We start from the raw sequence: 23,579 nt of genomic DNA, 5'->3' as shown, positions 1-23,579 counted from the left end.
GCCTCTGAAAACTTTGGCTCAATTAACTTCTAAGATATTTTACTAAAGAAAAAATCTGAGTAGCAGAAAGTTAATAAATACTTCAGATAGTTAAATTATTAAGCTGGAGCCCAATATATGGTACTTTAACACTTTGTAGTATGTACTATATTATTTACTGTGAATTTTTAGGCAGTTCACTTCATACAAGCAATACTATGCATCATCTGGGTATTGTTCTTTAGCACAGCAAGGACCATAAAATGAAAATCCAAGAGCTGTGCCTTAAACCCACCATCTGCACATACCCCCACACCCTAGATATTCCATGAAAAACTGAGTATCTTTTCTGAGAAGGCTACATAACCTCATCTCGGATTGCTGTTATGATTAATGATTTGTTTATCAATCAGGCCTTGAATTAACAAAAAATGTCCTCATTGCATTACGCACATGGATAGTTCTAAAGAAGTAATTAAGTATTTTCTGCAGCTTTGCAGGATCAGAATTTCAGACATTCTATTTGTAGGTTTGCAAACTACATGCCAGAATTTCTCAACATGTACACTTTATGGAAGCTACGCAATTTGTTTATTTGATCATTTTCTTTTGCGCAAATACTCTAAAAAATACTCTGTTTTAGAAGAAATTTCAAGGTGATGCATGTACTATAAACACAATCCCATTCTGTTTAAAGATTAGCTATGTACAGATCCTAGAGACTTGTGCATTAATGTTTATTAGTAATACAGTTGTAACAATTCATGATTATTTTAACGTGTCAGTTATGACATAACATATGATTATATATATATACACACACACACACACATTAATTGGGGATATATAGTAAGTAAAATAAAGTGCAAAATACACAAAGTTGATGATAACTGGCACAAATTAACCTAAATATTTGTAATAGACAATGACAGTGCAAGCACACAGTAGCTAAACTTCTGCTTTAAAGCCATTAGGAAGTACTTCCGTACTTCATTTGAAAGTTCTATTTTGGAGACATCACAAGTTAAATTAAACAAAATAGTCACATTTGTTAATTGTGATGATTATTTTATTATTAAAGTAAGAAAAATAAAGCTTGAAACCAAACAGCACAAAGTTGGTTACTTCTGTTACAGTCTCCTCTGCATGCCACTCTGTGGAGGACGTTTAACAGAGATTATTCCTTTGAGAGTGGGATTGCCTTTGGTAAGAAACTTTCCTTTTGGTAAATTGAAACCAACGTCTTATTTCCCAGCATTATGATGAGTCCAGAATTGCTATATCCTCTGATGCTAAAAATGTTTATAGATAATACATGACTAGAAGAACTCTGCTTAAAAGGGATCCTGTTTGGTACACGGTTTATAACCTAAGCAGTTTAGAATTGGGCAAAGTAAACTATCTTAACTAAGTCCTATAAAAGCAAAGAAAGTATTTTAATCAGTTACTTAGAAGATGTTAAAACAAAAAAGCAGTCCAGTAGCACTTTAAAGACTAACAAAATAATTTATTAGGTGATGAGCTTTCATGGGACAGACCCACTTCTTCAGATCATAGCTATACCAGAACAGACTCAAGAAGCGGGTCTGTCCCATGAAAGCTCATCACCTTATAAATTATTTTGTTAGTCTTTAAACTCTTACCGGACTGCTTTTTTGTTTTGATAGTATGTAGACTAGCATGGCTTTCTCTCTGTTACTGTTAGAAGATGTTGTGTAAGGAGTTGTTTTGAGATAGGCTAATTAACGAATATTTAGAATCTTAAATCCAATGAAATCCCACTTTTTCTTTGTATTCCAGTGCTGAACCTCTGTTTGCGCTCCAGGAAGAGATGGCATAATATTCTGTACTTAAAAGGTTTCTTACATTAGTAATCAGCTGAGCTACATCAGTAGGTTTCAGCTTGGTACATAAAGCATTTTGCAATTTGCATAGTAATTATATTAGGAAATCACACTGGGCAGTTGCATATAGTTAAAATACTTACTAATACACCCTTCAGAGTAGTTTCCCATTTCAAGCTCTCAGAAATAAAGAGGGCTTTTCTACAAAACATTTCTCAAATACATATTTTCTCTAAAGTTTTAAAAACACAAGCAGGTGTTTTCTTGCAAAAGGGAGCGGGGTGATAGAAGCCCACTTTATGGCCTAACTTTATTGTTCTGATAACACAGTCTCACATTCCTCTTTGAAGTAGCTTGCATAAAAAACATCCTCACATTATTTTATAGGACCCAGTTCTTTCCTAAAGCGTATATATTTATGAAGGTTTTTTCTCATGATATAAAGCATTATGCACTCATTTCCTGTGTTTGACCCAGGGTCCTCAGAGTTACAATCCGCGTGTTATAGTAATTGAACAATGCGTAAATCTAATTGGCATTTTTAGTGATACATTTTTTAAACATATAACAAAATAAAAAAGATAAAAGATAAAGTTAAAAACTGATTTTTAATGTAGGTCTAAACACTCCTGGGGCTCATAAACAGTTTTATTACCAAGGAGGTGTTATCTTCCTGGCACTTAGCTAGATTCTTGATGACAGGAAGGGGAAGCCTTTTGTAATTTGTTTTATTAGTTTATTCATAGGAATGGGACATATCCTACTTAATATCTTCAAAAACTGGTCCTGCTAGTGACAGGTAACCTTTTTCTTCCCTCCCCTGCCTTCCTCTATATAAACCCTGGATTCTGTTTCATTTTGTTAGACTCTAGGGTGCCACAGGACTGCTTGTTATTTGTGAAATTAAAATATAGTTAAGTATAGTTACATTTTTAAGCATTCTGTCCTACTATACTTGGAACTATATTTTAATATTCAGTAAAGGACCAAACAAATTTGTAATGGCCTAACATCATGAAAAACAGTTATAATTTTTCATATAATTTTACATCAATATTGAGATATCTTCACCACACCTTGCTTACTTCCATCAATGACAAAAATAAGCTTTTTTTCTGTTCTTTTGATAGGAACCACAGCAGATGTTATTACTGATGTGTTGTTTATTCCTCTTTTGAGGAGTCTGGACAGCTGAAGGATGGTCCACATGCAAATGTAAAAATATGTATCACCTGTAACATGGATATCATGTTGCTGTCATACCAGTGATAAGCATATCTTGGAACTTGAGTGCATGTCATTTGAGCATGGGACATGGGCCCATGATCACATAGACAAAGCCCTCTCTAAATAGTATCACATGTCAATTATACACAAGGGATCAGATCATCTTGAAAACTGGAATATTGCCCTTGAATTCTGTGGAGTGCTCAAATGTATCCCACCTAAAAATTTGGCCCTCTATCCATATTAGTTTCATAGTGCTACTAATTTTCTTCATTGAATGAACCCATAAATAGCATTCTGAAACATGCACCAACAGAACTACATTTCAGAATTCTCAAGCAGACAGAAAAAAGATCAGGCAGTATGTGTGCAGTAGTAATAAAAGTGAGAAAGTCTGGTACGTGAATAGTCACATCTGTATTAGCTAAAATTTCATCTTGACCATGTTTACATCATTTCTTTATATCAGATTATGTTATTTCTTAAGATTCTAGGCTGTGTTCCTGTTACCTATTATCTTCATAGTCTTGCTGTCTTTCTGTGAGCTTCTGTAGGTTTGTGCTATTTATGATAGAGCATTCATGTTTTTCTTAATTGTTACTATAAACTAAATATTGGGTCTTCTGAAGTCATAAATTAAGGTATTTTACTAAGTATTTTAGCACCTGCAGCTGCCCTCAGTGAAATCGTAGTCACTTATTCTCACAAAACAAGTTGGCATGCATTTTAAAGTGTTATAGTCAAGTTACACTTTTCTGTTTTGGGAGAATCATTTCCTTCCACATGACTTTTTATAACCAAAATGTGGAAATTCTCTATGAAAATTCTATGAAAAGAATTGCGGGAAATACAGTAAGTTCATATCTGGCAGCCCTGGGACCAGGAGGGTGCCAGCTATTCAAATATTCTGAATAATAGAGAGGTAGACCTAGCAGTGCATAACACTAAAGAAAAACAAGATTAGATATTAAAAAACAAACACATGTATGCAGAGTGCTTTATTTACCAACAGCAGTAGTATTGTACACTCTAAACTTATAGGCTGTGTCTACACTTGCATTCCTCTTTTGAAAGAGGTATGCAAATTAGGGAAATCAAAAATGCAATGAGGTGCAGATTTGCATAGCTGGCACATCATTTGCATGTTTTTATTTCAAAATAGCCGCTTTTGAAAGAAGAAAACCAGCGTACACACTGCTTTTTTGAAAGTAAACCCCATCTTCAAAAGAATCCTCCTTCCCTTTTTTATGGGAAGAAGGATTCTTTTGAAGATGGGGTTTACTTTCAAAAGAGCAGTGTCTACACCGGTTTTCTTCTTTTGAAAGAAGCTATTTTGAAATAAGGATATGCAACTGAGGTGCCAGATATGCAAATCTGCACCTCGTGCATTTTCAATTTCCCTTATTTGCATTTCTCATTTGAAAGAGGAATGCAAGTGTAGACACAGCCAGACTGTATTTGCTATTTGTTTGTATTTACTTTCACTATATTGTACTTATGGAAACAATAACTAACATTTACTTGTGATTAAAATGCTGGTTATCTGACAGTTCTAAGTAATAGATGCCAGATATGAAAAAATGATGGGTCAGAATGAGGAGTGTGACCTTGACTTATAGAGGACTGTGTTATGCTAGGATTTAATCTAACTCTGCTGAAATGTATCTTTTATTATTTACAATAATTTATTCATTGCAATAAAAATGACCAAAAAAATGACCAGTAAAGCTTCCCAAGAGGGGAGAAAGTTGTCAGTTTGGGAGGTTCTTCTATGTAGTCCAATTATCTATCCAAGTTACCATAAAATTCACTAATTGGAGCCTGAAAGCCAAACTACATATGCCCTAGCAATAGAAAGTTGTTTTGTTAATTCCATCAAATAAGTGAAGCTGAAACAATATTAATTGCCCTTAGCAGCAACCTATATTTTTGTGCAGGAGACATTAGAAGCAATAATAGGCATATTCCTTCGGGTGTTAAAAGAATTAATTCTCCCTGACAAAGTGGGTCTTTGCCCATGAAAGCTTATACTCCAAAAACTCTGGTAGTCTATAAGGTGCCACAGGACTTCTCATTGTTTTTGTGGATACAGACTAACACAGCTACCCATCTGATACAGTTCTCCCTATGATATTATTAAGTGAGAAATCCATAGATTAGACATGTTTGAACCTAACTACCTTCACAGGAAGAAGATCATCAACAAGTCTCCTCCACTTCACTTTGTCTTGGATCAAAGCTTCTAGCTAGCTCCAGGAGTACCCCAGTTGTTGTCCTTCAGTCTCAGTAGACCTTCTTCATGTTGTCTGAGATCTTCCTCATTTGCATTTTCCTTGTGGATTCCATGTGAGAGGATGGACAGACTATGCTGGAGGATGGTTTTCAGAGAGTGTGGCCTAGCCATCCCCACTTTCTTCTCTTGATTGCTACACCAGGTCTTGCATCCATAAAAGAGCACTCTTCACATTTGTGTTAAAGATCCACAGTTTCATCTTCGTAGATATTATTTGTGAACTCCATATGGGACAGAGAGCCTTGAATGCAGCTTTTGTTTTCCCTGTCCTGGCATTGATATCCTTATCTGTTCCTCCATCTATGCCCATAGTACCTGGCAAGCTTCCTCTAATTGCTCTGGTCTACAATTGACTTATTCTCCTGGCCGAAAATAGTTTCAAAACAACTATAAGGGGATTGAATTTAAGGTTAATAATAAAGTGAAAACACAATGCTAGGTTTGTGGCCATTATTAGAACACAGGGTTGCCATTTACAGATAATTGTGAGAAGGGTAATAAGTATTTTACTTGATGATTCCAGTCTTTAATACTCAAGTGATGCTTCAGTCAGGTAAAAAGATAGGCTTACCATATTTGAACTTTCAGAAAAGAGACCCCTGAGAAGGCATGTATCTGTACTGACTCACATTATACTAAAGTACTATATATGCACTGTAACACATTAGTACAGCATGAGTTGGTAGATGCTGACACAGATTACCCTCAGGGGTGTTGCCTTTTTTATACGGTAACCTTAATTCTGTTAAAAAAAAAAAAAAAAAAAAAAAATACATCACAGTTTGTCTCCAATGCAGTTCGTGTTTAGATGGATCCTTGTGGCCTAGGTTTTATATTATAAATAGGTATAGAGAATTTAGGTTAATCAATGTGAGGTTCACTGTTGATTTAAAGTAATAATATTTGTGATACAGGCAGTTCAGTTACATACAGCTTCTCATTGATATTTGTACAAAGGATGAACTGCATCCAAGATGACTGTGTCCACAGTGGCAGGCAGACTGCAGACTTTCCATTGCTCTTGTTATCATTAAAAATAAAGTAATAAAAAATCCTCATGCCATGCCTTTGCCATGCCTTCCATTCCAGATTTGAATTTTCTATTACATTATTACTTTTGTAACAATGGTATAGTCAAGCTAACTTTTTTACTGTGTGTGTATTTTTCATTTATTCTATATACAAGATTTAATACAAGTGTTAATGGATGGGGGTATTGCATCTGGAATACCATCAAGTCCACATTTATATAAACACACAATATTCCTCAAGATAAGTTGCAGAACTTAGCCCCCATTTCCAAATGCGTAATATGATGATAAAGTAAGGTGAAGTTAAAGGCTATAGAAATGTTTCTGATTCAAACAAGCACTGACATGAATTTCTTGTTTCTGATTCAAACAAGTACTGACATAAAGCATTGACATAAATTTATATACATGTATTTGTTTTGACATGGGTTTTCAAAACTGAGTCATCCTCATTTGCACTATATCTGATATTCTCATGCATTTGCATGGATATAAATGTGCATAGATAAAAAAAAAATTGTAATCCACGATTTGTGTCTTATGTTTTTGATAACAAAAGTTTGTCTTGTCAAAAAAAAAATCATCTTGAATATTTTACCCGAGTGATAGGAACTGAATATAAAAGCTAAGGAATGTCACACATACATTTAAAATGTAGTTCAGTATATTTTTACCCATCCCATTCTACCTTGGTATGTTATTAGCTGAAAAATAATTTCAGTGCAGACAAGGTTACATAGTATTCTAAACTTTTTAGAATCCCTTGTACTAAAAATAGTGATATGTTTTTGTTAGGTACAGTTTTAGAAACTTTATTCAGTTATTTACAATAGTTGTCTAAAATTATCTTACAGAAGTGTAGTATAGACCTTTATTTTTTCAGCTCATGTTTTATAACCTTGCACAAATTCAGCTGTTTTGGCTGAAAATTTAAAATTGGTTTTGGCTCTGAAAACATACAGAAGTACGTTAGGAGGCAAAAAATAAAATGTGTTGAACCTCATTTTCTTTAAAAAGCTGCAAATATAACACCTTTGTCTATTATTGACAAACTAATCCTTTTGCACTTATATCCAACTCCTTTCACAAAGGAAAAAGTTGAACTTACAAATATTTTCCAGCAATGAGGAATTTTTAAAAGCAATTTAGATATTTCTATGCTTTTAAATTTAACCAGACAAAAGTTCAAACTGATTGAAACTTTATTCAGGTTTGACTAAAATATAGCAACATTCATATCCCATAGCAGTGCTCATTCAGGCTCTTTCTACACATACCACTTTCCTCCAAAAGTGGCATGCTAAAGAACAGCCTGAAATATGCTAATGAGGTGGATGCAAATTCCTGATATTCTTCCGGACTCCAAAACAACTTGTACAAGCGCAGCCCCTGGCGGTCTTCTGGAAGGAAGTCCTCCTTCTGGAGGCCCCTTCTTCCCGAAAAAGTGACGTGTAGAAACAGCCTCAGAGTCTCTTCCAGTGATTTAAAACAGAGAGCTAAGAATAAAAGAAACAATAGTCTGAGCAGTGTTTAGCTAAAAGCCAAACTGCTGAGACAAGACTTGGATTTATTTTAATATAGCAATGATTTCAAGTGACCAGGTGCAAAATGAAATAATGGCTTACCTATAATCACAGCATTTCAAATTAAATGGAGAAATTGTTGTTAGAACATGACTAAGGAGCTAAAATATAAATAAATATGCCAGATATAAAAACTGAAACATAGAATTGTAAAATCACTATCAAATGCTTCAAAATATCTGTTAGTCTATAAGGTACCACAACTTTCTTGTTGTTTTTGCAGACACAGACTAACATGGCTACCCCTCTGATATAAAATGCTACTGTTGCCTTACTGGACTCTTTAGGGGCTACATATATGGTGGGGCTATATCATGAGCATGGAATATCTCATTGGCTGGTGGTAAATCACAGTTTATAAATTGTCCATATCAGCCTGAGAAATAAAGAAGCATGTGGAGTCCAAGTTTGTAAGATGGTGAAAAATTTAATTCTTGCAAAGCAAGAGCCCTCCTTGTGGCTAAATCTATAGGTGGCAAAAGGCTGCAGCAGATGCTTTATAAAAATTTGATCACTCTGTTATGGAACTTTCTAGCCAAAAAATGATGTGCTTGGATAATTGGTCAGCTCTTTGCAACCTGATTACCCTGAAAAGGGGTGGTGTACACTCTTCTCTCTCAGCCTTGAGGTGGAGGTGGAAGATTAGTTGGACAATAGTTGCTCTCCTTCTACTCCATAGCATATTTGTACAAAGCTTTTAGCCAAGAAGAAGGGCTAGCTTTACACTGTGTTGCCCTTTTAAATCTCTCCTTTATCTGAATGACATTCTCTAAGCAAGGGAGCCTCTGGCCCATGTTCTGGACATGGTTCTTTCAGGGTCAGTCCCTGGTGAACCACCAGCTCTTTTGTTTACCCGAGCCTCCAGAACATGGCAACTCACAGCTTCTCAATGGCCTCATTTTGCCATTCCCAGCTAATGACAGTTGCAGAAAGTGAATTTAGGGCCTGATCCTGCTCTCATGGAAGTCAAAGGAAATATTACTATTCTATTTGTAGTGGAAGAAAGATCAGATCCTTAATTTTCAGTGCTAAAAATGTTAAAGGGTTAAAAAAATCAAATAAAACTTAGAATTTTGGTCTGGTTAAAATGGTATGTTTCTGCATTTGATGGATAAAACATAATAAATAGTTAAATTAGATATCTGTCGTTAAACCTGTATTTTCATATACTTCTACGTAAGCCTTTTTAAGTATTCATATAAATAAGAGTCTGAAAAAGGTGCACAAAATTACAAATCAAAGAGTTAAAATCAGCTGAGAATAGATACAAATTAAGATACAGCTATTACTTACTTCATTCATTCACCTTCATGCACTTGCCAACCAAAGTGCAAAAACATTACTAAAAATCATTGATTCATGATATATGAGGTCCAGTGATTTTAAAAATAAGTGGTACACAAATCCAAAGAACTCCTAGCACAGATGAACTGTAAGTAAATGGCTTGAATATAAGATTGTACTGAATGAGGAAGACTACCATATTTAACATCTACTATTGATGGCTTTTTAATGAAAGGTGTGAAATTAAGTTGTTATGTACTAAAATACAAAGATTTTCAGAACACCAGAGATCTGTCCTTAAAACAGAAATAAAGCCAAATAATCTGTAAGTGGAATTTGAGTACACACTCATGGTTTTTAGTTCACTAATCCTGTTTGTTAATCCATATATAACCATTGTTAACTACATTTAATGGCTGTAGGTCTTGTAGTATTGGCAAGATATACAGTGTTCCTATGATGATAATTAGAAACAACTTCAGGTTGGTGCTGTAATGATGTTCACCTGCAGTAGTACTTACAGAGAAAAAGATGCTCAGACAATTTTGTTAAGGTTAAGTGACTTACACTATGGAAAATCAATTAAGTATATTGGTCCACATTCTGATCTCCATTACCCTTAAGTTAATTGGGCAAACTCTATTAATTCAGTTACATTTACACTTTGATAATTGAATCTGAATTGACTCCTTCGTGTCAAAATGTATCAATTTATGTTCCAGTCCTCCAAAATATGTCTGTGCATTCTTAAATATAGGTGTGAAAATAGTCCAAATGAGTCTTTGCAGGGTCAGAGTGAAGTAAAGTATTAAGTAAAATCGAATATAATCAGGTTGACGTGCAAAGGGGAAAAAAAGCACTTGTGCTATTTTTTTGTTTGTTGATGTACAAAGAAGGCTGGAAATGATTCACCAAAAACAAAACTGGTTGGGGGACAGATGGTTTATTTGTCTCTGGTCCCAGCTATAGCCTCTTTTGCATCACTCTGACCTTTTCGTAGCTTTCTGTATAACACCACTTCTCAGTTGCCAATGGCAGCGAGCAAAGTAGCCAGAGAGTATGTACGGCAATCCAGTGATCCTCAAGAGACCATTGCAAGCTGGCAGACTTTAATACAATTCTGGAGCTGTGCGAAGTAATTCCAGATGTTGAAATAGTCCAGGCATTGGGAGAGCACAAGAAAAGCTCCAGGCTACCTTCTACCTTCCCTTGTCAGCAGTGCTGAGCAGACAACTGGTGCATCTGAGGATCTAGACTTAAAAAGTTTAGGTCATGCGTCTTTATGTTCTTGCCCCTATGTCACTAGTCTATGGCCTAGTCTACTGCCCAGCTCTGATGTAACAGCAACAATGCAAGCACCAGCTGAATTATACTAGTGAGAAATTTGGGGGAAAATAGATTAATGCGTACAAGACCTATAATGATGGAATTTTAATGAAAGATTGATATTAAAAGAGTCAAGAGAGTGAATACTGAGCCATTGGTAGTGGATGATATTTTTAAGATGACCCTTTAAAAATGCTTTTGTTTGTTGTTGTTAATGCTTATTTAACTTCAATAATTAAAAAAAATTTGGAGAAAAAACATCTTTATTAAAGATTCATTAACCTAATTCCTGTAGCTAAAGTATGGGAATTTATAAATATGCATCTCCTGAGACCTCCACAGAGTCCTCCAGCCAGCCAAGGAAGACAAGACTTAAAGTTTCTAAGGTAAAAGCAGAAGAACTCCAACTTCAAACTTATCTCATATTTTGCCCTTTTTCAGGTATTAGACGCTGGCAACAGGGGAGGTTTTTACCAGTAGAGGCACGTCCACATGGCCTGTTTACTGCTGGCAGCAAGATCTCACAGCACTATGCCAATTAGCTGTGTGATTATGCTAACGAACAGCCATTTGCAATTGCAAAACTGTTCATTAGCATGGAGCTGCTGGGAGAACAGCTCCAGGTAGACTTGTCCCATATGAACCGGTATAATACACGAAGATAATGTTTTAGGCACTGTTTGTATAAGGTACAGTGCTCTTAGAATTCACCTTCCAATGATTACAAAAGTGCCATGATGGTGGCCCACTATGGGTGTGTCACATGCCCATTCTTATATCCAGTATCAATACATCACATTAAAATGCATAGATCTAAAAGTAAACCCAAAGAGTGGTTTTATGGTTAAAAGATCTGTGCATACCTTGACCAATTGGCCTAATGAGGTTAAGATTGGTTTTGGTCATGGAGAAGTCCACAGCACAGATATACCTGAGATATTTTTGTTTTATTTATTTAGATGTACACAATCCACTGAAAAGCATCTATCCTGAAGTTCTGTCTTCCCTATTGCACACATGCAGTTATTTAAAGTTAGACATTATTGAATCCAGAAATCTAATTACCTGATTTCCAATAGTGAATGCTATTTATATTTAAAATCAGGTAATAAATTAGTTTAATTTTAGTTTGCTCCACTTGCAGTTTCACTGTACATAAAATTGGGGGCATAAATTTAGAGTCTATTGAATGTGCCTCTTTAAATTTTTTGAGAGAATTCCTTCCTGAATACTAAATATAACTCTTACTCATTTAAGAATCCTGAACTCCTGCACTGAAACTGGTAGGAATTCCATGTGTAAAGATTACACAAATGAGTAAGGTTTGCAGATTCAAGCACTTATTCTCTTATTTAGTTTAATGCTACCTACTCATTGAGGCAGTTACTTTAGTTCTTGTCAGCCATACTCAATCCATTGTACTTTATAGTTTTTCAACTATAATTTTGTAGTTTGTTAGACTTCCATGAACACACTATAAATGTACACAGCACTTTGTACATAGATCCCTTTCCTCTGATGTTTACACATTTTCTGTAGAAGATCTTTTTGTGAAATGTTATTTTTAGAAAAATGTACAGTTTAATTGAAAGGGTCAGTTTTCTTGATTGCTGGAGGTTGTTAAAGAGTCAGATTTGTTAAAGATTGTGGGTTTTATATGCAGAATGCCATAGTAAGAAATATAAAACTCTATTGTATTGAAAATATCAAAATATATGTGTCCTTGCAATAGAAAAGGAAGTAGTTTGCTACATAGTGGGAGAGGGGAACCTAGTTTAAGCTTTTTGTGCCTCAGGTAATCCACTAAAAGTCTCCTTGCATGCTGCAGTGCAACATAAGAAATTGTCTAAGAAAAGAGATTGCATGTTTTAGTTTCCACTTAAAGTTCCTGTTCCTTTGAAGCTTATAGTAACAAGCTCCTGTGTGATGAAAGGTGATCAAACAAATATTTATACAGAAGACAGCCATTTTTATGCAAAACAATAGTTTTCTTACAAGTATTCTCAGATGTTATCCTTCCCATTTCTTGCATCAAACAGTGACAAAGGTTATTATGTGTGCTGTCTATCTGAGTAACAAACTTGGATGACTGACAATTGAAACATATTATATTCATATTTATTTTATACTTCTCTATGATAGCCCTTTGGACAAGGATGTATTAAGACTTAATGATGCCCAGATCTATGGAAACACCAATGCCTTCACCAAAGTCAGGTCCTCCCCACCGAGGAGGAAGATTCTTCTTCTCAGCCTAGCCCTGTTCACTTTTCCCCGTGACAAACTTTCTTATCTACCTCATACTTCTTACTGTTTTTTTCCCTGCCAAGTGAAGCAAAAAAACCCACTTCTCAACCTCAAGCAGGCTGACCTAATCAACCCGTTTTTTAGAGTACTGGTATGATGTCATGTCTCCTTCTGAGTAGGCCTTTGCAAGTGACAGTCCGGTTCACCACATTCCATTTCAAAATGGAGGATTATAAAATACTCCATTAACTACCCTTCAGATTTAGTCCAGTGTTTAGTTTGTACGTTACAGTGTTGTGAATCAGTAATAATACAGCTAAGATCAGGAACCCAGCTATGTTAGCCTAATTTAACAAGTCCAGAGTATAAAGTGGATCAAACTTCAATTTAAATTCCCAGGTCCATGTGACAGGTATCAGAGAAGTAGCCATGTTAGCCTGTATCTTCGAGAACAACAAGAAGTCCTGTGGCATCTTATAGATTAACAGATATTTTGGAGCATAAGGTTTCATGGGCAAAGACCCACTTCGTCAGATGAGGAGGGTCTTTGCCCATGAAAGCTTATGCTCCAAAATATCTGTTAGTCTATAAGGTGCCACAGGACTTCTTGTTGTTCAGGTCCATATACTCTATCATCAGAGTTAAGGTGACTCCCAATGTTAGAAATCTGAGATCTTATACTCCATTAAGTAACTTAGCCTGTCCCTTTGGTAATGTGGGATTGTACCCTAGATTGTAGTTCCCATTTCTCAGTTCAGTCTCTCACTGCAGCACCAGTTGGTTTGTAAGAAGACAGCACTCAAATTCAAAGAAGTATTTGCAGTTTTATCAAATGGAAATGACACAATTAAAAAAGCCTGTCTACATGGTTCATTTTTTGAATAGCTTTTATGTAAGACCCATTGGTTGTTGGGCAAACTGGAAAATAAAACTGATGCATCCAGAATCAAATGCCCCAGCAATAGCTTTGACAGTGAAACTGGACAATCATTGTGCTCTTGAATTAACTCTCACAGAAAAATGATAGACAAAAACACCATAAAATCTGTGCGCCAACACTTTTCACAAAGTGATCTTGTCACATCTGAGTTTTCAAAGTTCATTTTCAAAGGAAACCTGGGCAAAACCATCAAAAGAAAAGCCTGGTGAATTTAAATTCAGAACTTTGCTAGACAGTAAAAACTGTCAGTGCCACAGTGATGCAGGGTTTATGAATCATTACAACAATTCGTAATACACCCCATTGTCTGCTGACCACTAATTGCCCACTTTAAGACGTCTCTCACAGTGGGTTTTAACCCCTTTTGGTTAACAGTCTGTGTCAACTTGTATTTAGCTCAGACCCTCTGGGTTTCCTTCCTCAAACACTAACAAAAGCCTCATGAAGCTTGAAGCCTTGTATGTCCCACCAACAGAAGTTGGTCCAGTGAAAGATATTACCTCACCTACCTCATCTGACTGATTTATGATGTTCTTAAGGTTATATTTTTCATCCGTAGAAGGATTGTTGCATTTACCTGAGAAGACATTCACATTTGCAAGCCACTCAGTTGACCTTTGAGGTCTTTGGAATACATTGTCTTGTAATAGTGAACAGTGTTAATTTAACGGAATCTGATTATTTGTCTCCTCATTTAGTAAAGCATGCCAGGTAGCAAACCGCATCTCCTCTATCTAATGATTGTGTCCATTGTGATCAATGCTTATAAAATATGTGTATGTGTTTACCGTATTTGCTTTTGTTGGCAGTAAAAATTAGTGGAGTATCACTGTATATATTTAATAAATATATAGGACAAGACTCCATTTAGTTGATACATGTCTCTGTTTATGTGTTTGTACTACTTTGAAGAACCACTGTGTTTATTTTTTGTAAAAGAGGTGAAGGATAGATTATAATCTAGAGAGCATGTAGTTTGAGAGAAGTCAAAGCAATTATATAAATAATGAGAGTTATAACAAAACTTTACTTTAAAATGACTCATGAATTAATTTGATAATAAAATGCATTAGATTTAGGAGATACTATTACACATACACTTAATTTGAATGTTTTTACTTTGTAAATATAGTACGTTTACCCCTAAAATGCAAGGCAGACGGATGGGAACTTCAGGGAGAATCATCACAAAGAGCACAAGTGTGAGTGGAGAGATGTACAAACTGGAACATAATGATGGGAGTCAGTCAGACACTGCTGTCGGGACGGTTGGAACAGGTGGGAAGAAAAGACGATCCAGCCTCAGTGCCAAAGTGGTTGCCATAGTTTCTCGAAGAAGCAGAAGCACATCCCAACTTAGCCAAACAGGTGAGTGTAATATACTCAACTTGAAAATGGGTCACCCGAAGTACTGAAACTTACACTTTACCCATGGGATTTGTGTGTGTCAGAATGTAGTCTGTCCATCTCAGATGGAGTTTTCAAGTCATTTCTAAACTTGGCAAAAAATCCATACAATAATGTTTTAATCATTTGTATTATAAATCTTTTCTGTCCCGATGAATGAATGTGTTTATCTCTCAGAAGCCTTGTTTACATGTCACCAAGGAAATGCAAAGAAACATATGTGGTTATCAAGAGTTTGTGGCTAGACGTAAATCACATATTATAGGTACAAAATCTTTTTGACAGCACAATTCACTACAAATGTAGAACCTGTAACCTGCAGCATATAAAGGTTAGGTATATAATACACATAAGTTTAAGGTGTAGATGTATCACTTACAATACTAACATACTTTAATGATATTTTAAGAGAATACATCTTATCTCAATGGCAAGAAAACCTAGTATTTGCTGTTTAAGAGCAATCTGACAAAATGGGGTCAGTGAATTCAATACGGTGCTTCATTATGGGCTTTAAGGGTTTTAGCTCTTTATTACTACTTCAGACGTCTTAAAAGCCTTGCATCTGTGTGGCCTGAAGGGCAAACAGCTCACAAAGAAAGGAGCAAAAGGAAAAGATGTTTTAAGGCCTCCAGTCTTGCTCCTGCTGAACACAGTGAGTTTTGCTATTGACTTCAGTAGGAATAGGCTCAAGTCCTTAATGTCTTTGTTGCTAAAAGAAAAGAAAAAGCTTCAGATGAGCACAGCACTCGGGAGTATTGCAGTGTTTCTATCACATAAGATAATCTAAGTGAAAGTAAGTATCAATATTGTGTATTTGTATTATTGAATTATCCTTTTCATTGCCTTTCCTTGTTTTTCTTTTGTGATCAGAGGCAAGGGGTTTTTTTTATTGCAATTTCAGGAAGTTTGAATTAAAAAATTAAATATTCATCTAGTTTTAGTCTCATTTTAAAATTGAATGTATAGGCTACATTATGCATTTGAGGCAAATGAAAACTGTAATGAGATCATTTGAAGTCCAGATTAGAATTTATGTTAATACTGTGTTGTTCTGATCAGAAATGCAGTAGGATCATTACCAGTCTCATTAATCTAAGTAACAAAACAGATTGTTTCTTTAACTAAACCTTATTAGTTCAGATCAATCAAAATCATCTGCTGGAGTTTAAAATGTAAATGTGGGTTGGCAGTATTGAAAGTGTCTGTGTTGATAAGTCCCAATTTATTAAGAACTACGTATTTTAATTTAATTTTAATTGTGTTTATAAGTATTGCTTGAAGTTTATCAAATTGAGTTGGAAATTGCATTCTTTGTGACCTTCAGTCCCTCCAAAACAGGAACTGAGGAGTTAGCTCTGTGATCCACCCTGTAGTCTGGTAATCTTTTTTGATATGTGGCCGGCAAAAAACCCTGTCCAGGACTCACAACACTGTGGGAAGCTCATCAGAAGGCAGCAGTGGAGTAATTGTCTGGTTTTATCAAAAGCACAGGAGACATTTGATATGCATTTAATTGGGCTGTAACTTTATTATTGGGTGTCTGGGACTACCCACTGAGAAAGGTATATGGTGTAGAAAGCTCCCTGTCTATTCTGTAACTACCCAGGGGGTTTCCATCAGTTCCCCCTCAGTTGTACATCCAGGTCCCACCAAGAAATCCATTGCCAAGATTTTACCATCCACCCCCTTGCAGGAGGGTTAAGATGGACTATAAGCAAGAAGGGTTGGCTCCCTGCCATTTCAACCAGAGGAGCCCCCAGCCCTCTGCCTTAACCAGCACCTCTCTTTAAGTCCTTTACCAGGCCTTTGTCTGGTCATGCATGCTGTCCCTATGACATACCTGCTCTGAACATCTGCCACAAGGTGTCACTAAGCAATCAGCTTGGCTGCCTCCCTTTAGGCCCCCAACTTCCCAGCCCCCCAGTGCCCTTGCCTTGCTGTATGGAAAAAGGGGTTTCCAATGCCTGGGCTTGCAGCTTTAACAAGTGATTGCTTGGGAAGGACACAAAGGGGTCACCAGCCAAGTGAATCCCCTCATGTGACTCCTTCCCACACCACTCAGCCTGGGGAGGGCCCCACCTCTTCTCACCTCTGCCCTGCCCCCACTGCAACCCAGGCCCCACCTCTTCCCATCACAGTCCCACCCCCTCTCCATCCCTTCACCCAGCCCTGCTCCACCTCTCCCAGCCCCCACTCTACACTCTGGCCACCCTCATCTGGCCCCCCTTCAAATCCACTACCACAAGTGACATAGCGCAGTGTGGGAGGCAGTCCCCCCGTTAATGGGGGAACCTGGCAGCAGGGATTATCTCTCCCCCGCGCACACACCAGTGGTGGCAGAGGAAAGCACTGTGACCTGGCTCCATTGCACTCCACTCCCCTGGCTCCAGCCATGTTGCTCCATTTCCAGACACTGAGTGCAGGGACGGTTCCATCCCTTCCCAGAGCCCCTTTCCTGAGTGACAAGCCTGGGAGCCGGGAACTAGAGTGGGCTGGAGCTGGGTAACAACCACTATATGGGGAGCCATTGCTCCTTCCAGTGTCAGGCCTCCCTCTAGACCCCCCAGGCTTCATCGCTGTGAGGGTATGCTTGGAGGAATGGGCGACTGCCTCCTACATTCACTGGAAGTGAGTCAGAAGCGGAGCAATATGGCTGGAAGTTGTGGGAGCAGAGCAGCCTGGGAGCATGTCACTCCACTTCCTGCTGCCACCACTGGGTGTGTGGGGAGGGGTGCCCACCTCAGCTGCTTGCACAGGGCACACCACTAGTCCCCAGGACCCCCCAAAATGCTGTGACCCGCGCAGTTGTATGAACCCACCATTGGACAGAAGAGCGCTGGCTTCTGGTCCCTTGTCCCTCAACCATAGCAATGGGGGGGTGCACGTGACCCTTTAGGCCCCCATGCATTGCCCCTGTGCACATACATGGGCACTTTAGGTGCAGTGCAATCATTTGCCTGCAATGAAGGAATCTCTCCCTGATTCCTAATAATTACAGAGATTAGCTTAAACTCTAAACGCTGAAATTTTATATCACTTCCCACAGCGTTTGTTTTTGTTTGTTTAGGATTTTTAAAGCATGAATTATTGTCATCCTGGATATTCTTGTTCTTCACAAGCATACAATAACTCTTTGACTCTTATCTAAATCAAGTTGAAATTTCAGCTGGACTTTTCCGCGTGACACAAATGTCATGTCAGACTGTTGATTTGCAGAGTTTTTAAAGGGTAATAATACTATATTCAGCTTCAAGAGATTCAAAGTACACTTTACAGCAATGTTTCTTGAACTATGTTCCAAACAGCAGTGGTGTTCCATGCACCACTCGCAGGTATGTCGTGAGCATCTGACACTTTTTTGATATCATACACAGAAGGTATATATTTTCTACTATTAAAACCAAATACAACGTTACCACTTCATTGCGATGATACCTGATTAAATTACTTCATTTTGATTTTGCTGTATGTGTTGCTGTTTGCTTGATTGGTTTTTTTTTTTGTTTTTGTTTGTTTGTCCTGATGATTTTTTTGAGAAAATTCTCATGGGTGTTCTGACTGAAAATTTATTGTTCAATGTTCTGTGGTCTCTAAAAGCTTAAGAAACACTGCTTTAGAGTATTCAGTGTCTTCCAGTGCAGTGGAAACTATAAGAATGACTTTTGATTATAAAAATGTGCTTGTATACTACTGTCAGCCTAAAACTGTGCTGAATATGATACTTAGTTTGCCTTACTGTCAAAGTCCAATTATTACCTTGCATGATGAAAGGTTTCAGAGGGGTTAGTCTGTTTTAGAAAAAAAAAAAACTCCTTAGTCCTTTGTCACCTTGAAGACTACCAGATTTATTTGGGCATAAGTTTTCATGGGCTGCATCTGACAAAGTGTACTCCATCCCTTGAGAGCTTAGGCCCAAAATAAATTTGTTGGTGTTCAAGGTGTCACAGGACTCATTGCTTTTGTTTGTTACCTGTGATTTGTCAAAGTATTCCCAACCATACAGAAATCCCCAGCATTAGAATAAAAAGTATGTTATCCCAAAAGGACAGGAATCAAATATTGACCTAAAAAATTGGAATGATTGACATTCCTTTGAAAAAAATTCAGTTGTGGAGTTCCAGGTTTTCTCCATTTGAAAAGACAATGAAGAATAATGTCTAAATTAATATAGTTCAGCAGTGTCAAAATCCCAAAGGCCCTTGTTTGGACATATTTTTATGCCTATACAGAAATAGAACTTCATTTTCTTTCAGTAAAGAATATATCATAAACCAGTTTCTTGAATTAATTGTATTTCATTGGTTAATGTTGACACCTACGTGTAAAGTCTGAATCTGTCTTTCCCAGGAAAGCCCATAGTAGCAGACTAAGCATTCAAACTCTGGGTCCAAACTCGCAGAACTGTTGCCACATTTTCTCTCCAGGAAGAGGGATTAGAACTCACATATAAAGGGTGGGGGATGCATGGTTTCAGTCCACAAACCATAAGGATCTTGAATGAACTGGGTGGCCCCATTCCAGATTGCAGTAGATTTGTAAAGAGAGTTAACCATACTCTGATGGGCCCTACGTTTTTTCTTATATTCACAGTTCATCTCACCCAAGCTCAAGCATAAAATATGCTATTCTGATGTCCACATATGTGTATATATTAAAACTGTATAACTCTTAATGGAGCTTAATACATTCCATATTAGTATATACCTCTCCTATACTTGTTGGGTGCATCTACACTAGCAAGTTCTTTAAAAAGATTTTTCAAAAGAAGGGGGCTCTTTTAAAAGATTGTATGGAGCGTTTACACACAAAAAGTGTTCTTTCAAAAGTAAATCTAAAGAATGGATCATTCCTTTCAAAATCACTCTTCCTTTCCTGTTTCAGGAAAAGCGTCCCCTTTTGACAGCTTGTGTAGATGCTTTGCAGGCCTTCTATTTTTTTTTTTTTTTTGAAAGAGCAGTGCTCATGGGACCTGATTTTTCATTCCCTGGCCCGTTCTTTTGAAAGAGCGGGGGCTGTGTGGACACTCTCTTTCAAAAGAGCAGATCAATTTTTTGATCTGCTTTTTTGTGTGTTTATTCAGTCTTTCGAAAGAAGTTCTTTCAGAAGAAATCTTCCAGAAGGACTTCTTTTGAAAGATCTCTATAGTGTAGACGTAACCACTATGTATTTTGAGTGACATAGTTTAAATAAATATAGGGCCATAAACTATATGAATATTTACTAATTGTCTGCAAAAAATAAGGTAATCCAGGCCAAATAAAGAAATCCATCAAGTATCCTTATTTTATTTTCGTATGTATTTTATATCTAATTCTTGGATTCTCTATTTAAAATTTAAATATGTATATTGCTGAGTAAGTAAGGTAAATTATACACTTTAAAATAAATATATAAATATTTATCTCTTATTAATGTTTGAGAATCATCTCCAGTAGATAGACTAATTTTGTCATTAAATAGTAATATTTATATCACTGTTAATATTGTGCTGCCCTCAAAAAAGTAAGGTATGTATTTATGATGTAGATCTGTAGTCAGACCACTGAGCTATTGTTTCATAAAACACATTCTTTATTATAAAGAATTAGATAGCTATAGATATATGACAGGTATATTAGTAGACTTGAATACCATTGTACCATCTCTCTTGTACCATTCAAGTCAGTTTCATGGAAAGGATCTGCTGTTTACCAGAAAATATGCAATCTGAAGAAACCACTTATGACTGGCATATAAATTTGTTTCTACCCTTCATTTTGAGAACTAAATTAAGGTATTGAGACTGGAAACAAAAAAACAGGTCCAAACCCCCAAATATTTTGAGAAACTCTGGATCTAGATTCCTTGCTATTGATCTGATTTGAAAGTGATAATGCTGGCTTGCCCCATCATGCATTTCAGTTGAACAATGCCAGTTAAGGACTGATTGGCAGTTATAATGCTTGAATTTCCTGACTCTTGGCACTTGGCATGGATAGCCTAACCATCTTTAACTATCCAGCCTGTGTGTCTTTGAGTGATGTTTGTATAATATATATTTGATAAAGAGCGTACACCAGATCAGCAATTGCTACTAAGATATTAATCTTTCCTTAAGTGTAACAAAACGTATTAAATATGTGTATATGTCTCTGATTTTGAGTTTTGGAAGGACCAATTATTGTTCAGAAATGTTATTGTAGGCAAATGTCCCCTTTTGATCGGTGCTTGTAGAACTAAGATGCTTCCAAAGTGAAAGCTATCTTTATTGGTGGGGGCCAGAATTCGTTCATTTGCAAGATTTTATGGAGATGGGATCATGTTTCTATTTTCTTAGGCCTGCACACATTTTTTACAACCTGCCCACTCCATATTGTATATAAGTTCATCATATTTTCATTTTCATTTTCATTTTTGTTTCCAATCTACTCTGCCCTGATTAGGTCTCAACCAGAGTATTGTGTCTAGTTCTGGGCACCACATTTCAGGAAAGATGTGGACAAATAGTCAAAAAGTCCAAAGAAGTGAAAAAAAATTGGTAAAGTTCTAGGAAACATGGCCTCTGAGGGAAGACTGAAAGAACTGGGTTTGCATAGTCTGGAAAAGAGAAGATTGAGAGGGATGTGATAACAGCTTTCAATAAAAGCTTCCTGTCAGATTGGTTAAGCACTGGAATTAATTGCATAGGGAGGTTATAGAATCTCCATCATTGGAGATTTTTGAGAGTATGACAAATATCTGTTAGGGATGATGTAGGTGATGCTTAGTCCTGCCATGAGTGCAGAGAACTGGACTTAATGACCTCTCGATGTCCCTTTCCATTCTGGTATTCTTTGATTTTCTGTTAGCATCGCGGCTTAGTTGATTAGTAATGCCTACCATGCTTACGAATTACTAGGTTTTATGTTTTTAAATACTCTGACAGTGTGCTTTCTAATGTTAATCCATTCCCACCGTTTACATTGATCTCTCTTATTTAAAAATAGAACAGTTCAAGACTATATAAAATAGAAAATGAAAATAGATCCTGTTATATTCTTAGATATTTCCATATAATGTGTGTTATTTGGCTGGTTTTCTTCCAGCTGAACGCTATGAGCTTTAGCTGTAGATTTTTCAAGTAAATATAATAAATTAATTTTAAAAATTGAATTTAAATTATTTTTTCCTGGATAGCATTCATACTGCAAGGAGGGATTATAGGTAGATAGCCCTATTCTGCTTTCAGCTGCCAATAAGAATTTAGGAACTGCCTTACTAGGTCAGACCAAAGGTCCATCTTTCCCATTTTCCTGTCTTCTGGTAATGGGAAGAGAGAATGAACTGAACGGGTAATCATCAAGGAATCAGCTGTTGCCTATTCTCAGTTTCTGACAAACGGGCTAGGCATACCATTCTTCCTCATTCTGTCTAAGCCATTGATGGGCCTATCCTGCAGGAAATGATCTTATTCTTTGACTGACATCTGTTATAGTCTTGGCCTTCACAACATTCTCCAGCAAAGAGTTCTAGAGGTTGACTGTGTGTTGTGTGAAACAATGTTTCCTTTTGTTTGTTTCAAAGCTGCTGCCTTTTAATTTCCTTTATATAATGGGCAGAAAATTCCCCCTTTGCTTCCTCTTTCAAAGGTGGATTCTGTGTCCAAAAGTTAACTCATGGTGGAGTGATCATAGATTTATTTTGGATCGGGGAAGAGGAAAGCTATAATAGAAGATGCTAACTTTGAAATAACCCTGAAAGGATGTTTGTGTCTATGTTATAAAATTTACAATTTATACGGAAAAAAATCAAAGTAATGCCTACTTCCTGTCTCAGTCTAAAGGATGAGGGGAGGGCTGTTCAATCTGGCAGGTGCTCACCAGCTCCGAGAGTCCTGAGAAGGGAAAGGTGAAGAAGTGCTTGTGTTCAAACATACTGGAGCCTCTGTAACAGAGAGGGAGCCATGCTAGTCCATATACTATCAAAACAAACAAGCAGTCAAGTAGCACTTTAACGACTAACAAAATAATTTATTAGGTGAGCTTTCGTGGGACAGACCCACTTCTTCAGACCATAGCCATGCCAGAACAGACTCAATATTTAAGGCACAGAGAACCAAAAACAGTAATCAAGGAGGACAAATCAGAAAAAAATGCTCAAGGTGAGCAAATCAGAGAGCAGAAAGGTAGAAAGGTGGGGGAAGGTCAAGAATTAGATTAAGCCAAGTATACAAACGAGCCCCTGTAGTGACTCAGAAAATTCCCATCCCGGTTAAAACCACATGTTAATGTGCCGAATTTGAATACGAAAGACAGCTCGGCTGTCTCCCTTTCAATAGTGGTGCGAAAATTTTTCTTCAGTAACACGCAAACTCTTAAGTCATTAACAGAATGGCCCACTCCATTAAAATGTTGACTAACTGGTTTGTGGATCTGGAGTGTTTTTATGTCTGTTTTG

At 36.8% G+C, this 23,579-nt stretch overlaps 1 protein-coding gene across 43 annotated transcripts in view; it reads left to right on the top strand.

The window, feature by feature from the left end:
- Positions 1–23,579, top strand: part of RIMS1 (regulating synaptic membrane exocytosis 1) — a 423,063-nt gene that overhangs the window by 346,167 nt on the left and 53,317 nt on the right. For 33 of the 43 annotated variants that reach the window (XM_074991019.1, XM_074991025.1, XM_074991017.1 and 30 more), the window contains one exon: positions 14,887–15,122. The exons of the other annotated variants lie outside the window; for them this stretch is intronic. In XM_074991019.1, coding sequence (XP_074847120.1) covers positions 14,887–15,122 — 236 coding nt within the window. The remainder of the gene's footprint in view (positions 1–14,886; positions 15,123–23,579) is intronic. 43 annotated transcript variants of the gene reach the window in all.

This window comes from Carettochelys insculpta, chromosome 3 (genome assembly GCF_033958435.1).
Source record: "Carettochelys insculpta isolate YL-2023 chromosome 3, ASM3395843v1, whole genome shotgun sequence".
NCBI lineage: Eukaryota > Metazoa > Chordata > Testudines > Carettochelyidae > Carettochelys > Carettochelys insculpta.
The sequence above is the reverse complement of the archived record's forward strand: the minus strand, read 5'-3'. Positions and strand labels throughout refer to the sequence as shown.